Source organism: Rosa rugosa, chromosome 5 (genome assembly GCF_958449725.1).
Source record: "Rosa rugosa chromosome 5, drRosRugo1.1, whole genome shotgun sequence".
Classification (NCBI taxonomy): Eukaryota; Viridiplantae; Streptophyta; class Magnoliopsida; order Rosales; family Rosaceae; genus Rosa; species Rosa rugosa.
In genome coordinates, this window is record NC_084824.1 from 51,207,654 (window position 1) to 51,216,234 (window position 8,581).

At 41.3% G+C, this 8,581-nt stretch overlaps 1 protein-coding gene across 2 annotated transcripts; it reads right to left on the bottom strand.

Annotated features, from left to right (window-relative positions):
- Positions 1-4,699: 4,699 nt before the first annotated feature.
- LOC133711021 (disease resistance RPP13-like protein 4) lies at positions 4,700-8,379 on the bottom strand. Of its 2 annotated transcripts, XM_062137182.1 has the most exons (3): positions 8,186-8,379; positions 7,909-7,973; positions 4,700-7,558 (listed from the first exon to the last, which is right to left on the bottom strand). In XM_062137182.1, exon 3 carries the CDS (start codon positions 7,517-7,519, stop codon positions 5,009-5,011), a length of 2,511 nt encoding a protein of 836 aa, XP_061993166.1. In that variant the 5' UTR covers positions 7,520-7,558; positions 7,909-7,973; positions 8,186-8,379; the 3' UTR covers positions 4,700-5,008. The 2 variants fall into 2 exon arrangements, with proteins under 2 accessions (XP_061993166.1, XP_061993165.1); XM_062137181.1 differs by having other exon boundaries at positions 7,909-8,379.
- Positions 8,380-8,581: the final 202 nt, after the last annotated feature.

The following is an 8,581-nucleotide window of genomic DNA, read 5'->3' on the forward strand; positions in this document are numbered from 1 at the left end:
TAACGTCCATTACGGGAGAATATGTCTCCTCGTAGTCGATTCTAGGGCGTTGTGAGAAACCTTGCGCCACAAGGCAGGCTTTGTATCTAACAACCTCATTTTTCTCATTACGCTTTCTAACAAAGACCCATTTATGGCCAACAGGCTTTATACTTGGGGGTGTCAGCGTTATAGGCCCAAATACCTGTCTCTTTGTTAGTGAATCCAATTCAACCTGGATCGCATCTTTCCATTTAGGCCAGTCTGCTCTTCGTTGACATTCTTCAACGGAGCGAGGTTCGATATCATCGTGTTCTATAATTCCTTGAGCAATAGAATATGCGAACACATCATCAAGGATAATAGAATCTCGATTCAACGTCTCATGTACACTAGTGTAATTCATGGAGATCTCCCTATTCCCTGGAATTGGTTCTAACATTGGAGCGTCCCCCAATGATGTCTCTTAGACATAACCATAATCCGGAATATCTTCATGAGACGGGCTATTTATGTTGATGATTAATGGATCTTTCTATGCCAAACTCGCTTTCTTTCTTGGGCGATAATCCATCGAACCTTTGGGCCTCCCACGTTTCCTTGCTGGGAGCCCGGCCTGAGCCACATTACCATCACTATTAGTGGTGGCGGCGCCATGCCCAATACCCCTAGGGGTGGCGCCATGTCCATGATTTTTAGGGACATCAATCCTTGCAGGCACGTTTGCAGCAGGTATATGTGATCTTGTCACTTTAGCGATATCAGAAAACGCATCAGGCATAGAGTCTGCTACGTTCTGAAGATCGAGAATTCTCCGCACTTCAATTTCGGACTGTGCGGTTCAGGGATCAAGATGAGACAAAGTGGGGACAGACCACGACAATTCCTGTCGTTCCTGTTGAACATTATTGTTCCTATCTCCCCCTAACGACGGGAAGACTGTCTCATCAAAGTGACAATCCGCAAATCTAGGGGAAAATAGATCGCCTGTCAAGGGTACGTTCTAAGTAGCGGATAATGATTGGAGAGTCATATCCAACATACATGCCTAATCGTCTTTGAGGACCCATTTTGGTGCGCTGTGGCGGCGCAATCGGCACATAAACTGTACACCCAAATATGCGTAAGTGTGAGACATCAGGCTCATATCCAGTAACCATCTGGGACGCAGAAAAGGGTTGAGTGGCAGTAGGCCTCAGACGAATGAGCACAGCTGCATGCAATATTGCATAGCCCCAAGCAGAAACAGGGAGATTGGTGCGCATAACCAATGCTCTAGCGACCATTTGAAGTCGTTTAATGGCAGCTTCTGCGAGACCATTTTGGGTGTGAACATGAGGAACAGGGTGTTCAACCTCAATCCCAATGGACATGCAATAGTCATCAAACGTTTTTGATGTAAACTCTCCAGCATTGTCAAGACGAATACTTAATGGGATGATCAGGGTGGTGAGCCCTTAATTTAATGATTTGTGCTAGGAGTTTAGCAAATGCAGCATTTCTTGTGGACAATAGCATGACATGTGACCATCGTGTCGATGCATCAACCAACACCATAAAATATCTAAATGGTCCGCAAGTTGGTTGAATAGGCCCACAAATATCACCTTGGATTCTTTGTAAGAATGGAATATTTTCCTTAGTGTCCTTTGCATAGGATGGTCTCGATCCTAATTTTGCTAAAGAGCAGGCTTTGCAAAACGAAAGAGGGGCTTTAGAAGCAACCATGGAAGTATCCGGTTGAGCCACGAAGTCACAATTGTCTTTAGAAGTAGAAAAAGGAACCAAGGAGGTATCGGTGGCGTCAATACCACTTTTGGGCCGCAGGGGGTAGGCGGCGCCAGCCCTACCTTGGATTGAATTTTGGTTCTGACTTCTTTTCGTTTTGAAAAATGGATGTCCGTGTGAAGTTTTTAATATACGGATCATCATATCACGACCTGGGTGTCCCAAACGGTCATGCCAAAGCCTATATGTGTAAGAATCCCATAAGTCATCTCTCATGATAAGGTTGGATTCAATAATTCTAATAGTGGTTGCATACAACCCACTAGAGCGACACATAAGTTTCTCTAATACTCGTTTATGTCCGTAGTCATTAGAGGTGATGCAAAGGAACTCTTGTCCATCTCACAATGTGTTTCCACATGAAAACCATTGGCTCTTATATCTTTAAAACTCAATAGGGTCCTTCCAGCCCTAGGAGCATATAGAGCTTCGGTGACATTAATACTTGTGCCATTTGGCAACATAAATTGAGCTGGTCCTCGACCATGAATCAATTGTGATGGTCCAGCCATCGTAGTCACAGAAGATCGACTAGGCGTCATCCATAGAAATAGTTGCCTATGTCGCAATATAGTATGTGTGGTGCCACTATCAACAAGGCATTCCAACTCTCCAGGAAACATACTGAAAAATAATAAAGTTCGGAATTAAAACATGTCCATGACATCAAATAATAATACGATACTTTATTAATAAAGATAGCCAATGATTTCATCAAAGGTCCCAAAAAATCTAATCCAAAATAAAATCAAACTAAGACACATTGTAGTCACTCTATCCGTTTGGTAACTCCAATCAAATATGACCAGGAAAGTGGAGAGAGATGTTGGTGGAGCAAGGCTCTCTTAAGTACCATTAATCTCAATGACTTTCCTAGACATCATATTTCATTGGATGCACCACATAAGAAAGAGTTTGATACAATTGTCATTTATTGACTAAGGCATATTGCCATTACAAAAATTCTTGGAAAATAAGAGGACTAATCTAATCAAAGTCTGCGGCATCCTTGTGCACTTCATCGTCAGCTTTGAAGTCCTCTATGGTGAGATAGACGTCTCCACCATTTTCTTCTTCTTCTGCAAGGTACACTTCTTGCTCCCTCAGGTCCCTGTATGCCCTATATCTTGCAGCTAGTTGCATGCTTGCCTTGCATTGCTTGAACCAATGCTCACTTGATCCACATTGATGACACACATCATTGTGGTTGCCTCCCTTTAATTGAGGTGCACGTTGTGGGCGTTCCCTAGGAGGGTTGGTGCCTGGATTATGGGTAATATTCCCTTTGAAGTGAGGTGGTTCTCAACATCGGTTACCCAACTGTGGTAATCCGAGCCTGTTGAGTCAAGCATAGGAAAGTCGAGTCTAGGTTCATTCGACATCCTGAAAATAAGAAGAGAAGATATATTAGTTTCGGAGCTAAACTTCCACGAAAACTATAATAATAAGATTTCCGAGCTATGCTACCAAGAAAACAATTTCCAAGAATCTCTTTTGGATTAGACCAAACAATAATGTTTTAATATGGTTACAATTTGATGCTTACGGACGCTCTTAGTCCGAGCATTATGAACACTCTTAGTTCGTTAAGCGTGAATCCCCATAATTCCGCTTTATTAAATACTCAAAATCCTATTCATATATTCCAAAATTGTGCAAAAAATAAAAGGAATTTAAAATACAAGAAAGCAGCAACCTTAATTACAAAACTTACGTGTTGAAATTCGGAGCAGATTCTCTTCTGAACAGCTTTCACTTTGATTGTTGTACTGGTCTCAAAATAACTCCGATAAGACTAAAATTCATCCCAGGTCCAAGTGTCCGGAGTGATCAAGTCAGCTACTCTCTCAAAGATAGTGTCCGAAGGCTTAACCAAAGAAGTGTCTAAATTCTATTGGGTTCGGACTACTACATTATTGCCACGGGGCCATACAATAGTTACTCGCAACCCCAGAGTAAACTTTGCCATTGAACAAATTAAGGTACAGAACCCCCACTGCCTATTGGACTAGAAAGCGTCAACACATCAAGCCCAAACCTGACATTTTGGGATTTTACATCCCCTGGGACATGATTATTGAATACAACCACCACCACCAAGATGGTGTTCCCTCAAATCCCCTTTGACATCATCAGCAACTGTACTATAATTCCATTCTTCTCAGGACGCAGAGAAACAAGGGCATCATTGACTGCATCTAAATGTATTTTTCCCCATGGTTTTTGCATTGCTCTGATCTGCTCATATCGCTTTCCGCCAACTTCTTCTCACTAACATTGATCATTGAAAACACAGAATAATGTCCTACTGCACAGCATTACATGCTTATCATATGTAATAGCTCATATTCATACTCTTAGGACTAAATGTTTTAAGATTTAACCATATCTTAGTAAGTTAGTGTTGGATCTCTGTGCACCTAAGCTCCCAAATCTAGCATTTTCAACGCCAGTTAATACCTAACACCCAAATCTTAACTCTTCAACCATACCTCTAGACTCTAGTATTGTACATTTCATCAAGATGAAGCACTGAATCTTGGTGCAACTAGACAGTTATTTTTATTCTTGGTAAATAAGTAGGCAGATTCTTGACTCTTGAGAAAAAAGAAAAGGAAAAGAAGCTTACTGCAATTAGAAATATTTTTAGAAGCTAGCAATAATCACATTAACCAATGATGGTAAATTCTTAATTCTCAGCCATTAAAGATCCCTTGTATATGTTATTACTAATTATGTATGTATAGTTTTTTTTTTTTTTAATAGTGAAATTGAAGCACAATACTTTTATTGTTTGAACGAATGACTGCTCTTTAACAGTTCTTTCTGCCTCTTCTCAATATGCCATAGACGTCGAAGAGGGTATATCATATAACTTCCACTGAACACAGCATATAAATTTTAGGTGTGTTTGGTGGATCTCATCTATACTACCAATAAGGAGAGCGTAATTGAGAATGCATGTCATCAGTACACAATCACTCGGGGAATAGATAAGTTTACATCTGCATAATAGTAAATGCTTCAGACCACTTCAAAGTATAACGATAACATCACACATAAACAATATGAAAAATTCATTTCAAACCACTTCTACTCTCTCTTAAAAAAGACAACAAAAATACTGCTACCACAACAAGAAGCAACCAGTAGTATTTCCTCCAATTGTACATAAGTTTTGATTAATTGCATACCTCCGGGTTGTAGCTAGAGTCATCTCAAAGCCATCAATACCCCAACCTTAATTCTTTCTCCAGACCCCAGGTTCCATAACAGAACATGGGAAATCCTTCAAGTCGTAACAATGACTGATCTCCATGTAGTGGAGTACAGGCATATCCTTCTCCAAGTCCTTCCAGTCTACCTCTAGCCTCATCAAGTACTTGAGACACAGGCCTTCAAGGTTCCAGGTGGTTTGACCACTACTTAGCTTGACAAGGTCTCCATTCTCGATGCAAAGATACTGCAATCTTGAAAGCTGTCCGGGATTAACCCAGCTAGGCAGAGTTTCCTTCCTGTAATTCCTAAGATACAGCTCTTGGAGGCTTGGAGGAGGGGTCAGCCTTTCTAGCATTTCCAAAACATTGTTATTTCTACAATCTTCTGCATCGATAGCCAGAACATTGAGCCTTCTAAGCTGAGAGAGGACATCAAGTTCATTGTCTGCGATAACTGTGGTACTGCTTACATGTATTCGCAGTACTCTCAGGTTGATCAGGTCCCTAATCTCAAGAAGCCGGAAACATGGCATTCTAGGCTGACTCACAGCCTTGAATCCGGAGAACTCTTGAAGATAAGAAAGCCTTCCCACTCCCTGAGGTAAGTATTGGATGGGACACCCGCCTATGTCCAAAATAATCAGCTTCTTCAAATTAGTGATGGAAGGGTGTATTTTTTCTAGATTGCTGCAACCTGTTAGAAGTAAAAGTTGGAGGTTGAGGAGATTATGAATTGAAGATGGCACTTCTTTCAGAGCCTGAATACCACTTAAGTTCAAAGATGCCAAGCGCTTAAGGGAGCTGATCCAGCTGAAGAGATCCTTCACATAATGCTCATCCACAGTGCAGTTTGATAAATCCAACATTCTGAGGGATCGCAGAGAATTCCTTTCAAAGTCAAATCTGCGGCTTGACATCATCAACAATGCCCTGAGCTTTGAACTACGTTTCAAAGACTTCTCCTCCATTTCATCAATAAAGCATAACCACCTAGTCTTTGCTGTCAATTTCTGTCTGCCTTGTTCGTCAAAGCCGCATAATTCCTCCTCCTCTGCAATCATTATTATCAGTTCCCGCACCATATCATGTATCTTGCACTTGTAGACTCTCCCATCAAATCCTCTCTGCTGCACAATCTCAACCAAGCATCTGCTTATCAGTTCCGCGAGATACTCATATCCCACTTCTAGTGCTGTTCTTGAGCCCTTGCTTTGCACGAGGCCTTCTCCAATCCACCAGTGGATTAACTGATCAGCACGTATCTCATAGTCTTCAGGATAGATGGAGAAACAAAGCAGGCATTGCTTCAGACCAGGCGGGAGCTCATCATAGCTCAGTCGCAAAGAGGCCATAACTGAGCTAGTTCTTCCCTCGGTTGTCAAAGCATGAAAGCTCTCCAGAATTCGTCTCCACTGAGAAGGGGAGGCGACCTTTGATGCCAACAAGGATCCTATAGTCTTGATTGCGAGTGGGAGTCCACCACACTTCTTCAAGAGTTCTTTTCCTAATTTCTCAAGCTTGTCCTCCGGGCACAATCCCTTGCTTGTAGGAAATGCAAACTTGGAGAACAAGCGCCAGCTTTCCTCATCATTAAGAGTCTTGGGACGGTGGATTCGTGAGCTTTCAACTCCCATACCAATTACAGCTTCTTCATTTCTAGTTGTAACGATGATGCAGCTGCTTTGCTTGGGTATAACAGAGCAGAGGTTGGTCCACCAATCAACATCTGTTTGATTCCACACATCATCCATGACAATCAGACAGCTCTGATCTTTAAGTACTTTCTGAATTCTGCTCAAAATCTGAGTAACACCAGCTCTGGAGACATTTTCTCCTAGACCTTCTAGGATGCTCCTCATAATCCGATCAGCATTGAATGATTGCGAAACACACACCCATATCAGCTTGTGAAAGTGGTCTACTACTTCTAGATCATGAAATATCTTTTGAGCAATGGTGGTTTTCCCCAAGCCTCCCATTCCCACAATGCCTACGTGGGAAAGTACCTTGCTAGTGTCCAAAAGCCAACCTTTAATCTTCTCCACATCGCTATCCAACCCAATTATCTCAGTTGGATTCCAGTCCTGTGAAACCATCACCCTACCTTGGTATGCATCTTCTCTATGGATGATATCAGGAGCCCTCAAAAACTTGCCCAAGGTCTGCTCTATCTCCTTCATACGCAAATTAATGTCTTTCAATTTCTTTCCAGTACGATGCAGGAAGAATGGATCGTGAAACAAGGAGCCGGAACAAGATCCATCCTTTCTGTATTCATCTCTAACCAAGCAATCAGTGAGTACATCGTCAGCTTCGTAGATGACTTCTCTCAGCTTAAATAATGCTGCCTTGACAATGTTGTTCTTGTGGTTGAGACTCTCCGTGTCTGCAAGTAAGGCCTTGGTGAGATCAAGCCATGTCTTCAACTGCTCAAACTGGCCGCTGAAGTCAAGTGCAAATTCAGCCTGGTTCATTAGAGCTGTGAACACATGCTCCGTTAGAGTCTGGACCATAGCCCCCACTATTAACGACATCGCGATTATGTGCGCCTAGTCTTTGTATGTATTTCTTCTCTGAAATTGCATTTAGTTTTTTCAAATTATCAGCCAAAATCAAAATAACCCCAATGAAAGGAGAACCGGATTTATGATGCTGACATCTTCCCTCAAAAATAATAATTTTCCAAACACACAGTAATTCAGAGACAATCGGAACCAATAATGAAATGGACAGATGTTATCTAAGTTTCCCAGCATATATGTATATGCATCAAGCTAGCCATCTAGAGCACTACCTCAACTAATTCTAATGCTTTATAAAAAAATATATTATGCAGTTTACTCTGAAATAATTCCCGGCATGTATGCATAGAAAAAATAGAAGAAGCATTCATTGTCTAGTGAAACAGGGGCGTAGAGCTTACCAACTATTCAACTGATCGAGGCGTATTCTCTCGCTGGAAGTTGTTCACAGGATCCGACCTCAACACTGATATTCATATAAAACTGTAATCAGCCAAACAGTGGACCAGTAAATTGTTGAAGTTACTACTCTTAGCAGGTTCTTGAATTACACAGGCGCGCGCGCACACAAAAATGGTCCTCCTGAGTATCATGCAAGGTTACCCTAATCTTCTTTAATTCAATTTTCATTTTGATCGGATGAATTCCTTATCGATGTTGGAGTTGAACTTGACTCACCGCTATATGTTTTTTTTTTTTTCACACAAGCTGCTCACTTTGTGCACTAGCTGCAATCTCTCCCGATGTGAAATAGCCTTTCAATTGTCCTTTGCTGATATCCACTCACCTGCACTCAACACTCTAAATACCAAGAGAATCTATATAGAGAATTTGCAGCAATAGAGCACAGAAAATTGAGAGGTTTTGTTTGGTGAGCTTTCAGGTACGTCCTCGTCCCTATCAGACAATATTGTATGATATGGAATCTTATCTATTCTATTTGATTGAGTTGAACAATTCTCTTATTCTATAATTGAGACAACATCAGCTTCTTTCCTTTTTGCTTTTGCATTTAACGTTACAGGAATGATATATTCATATGCTTTTATCATCTGTGAACGTACTATACTCTTT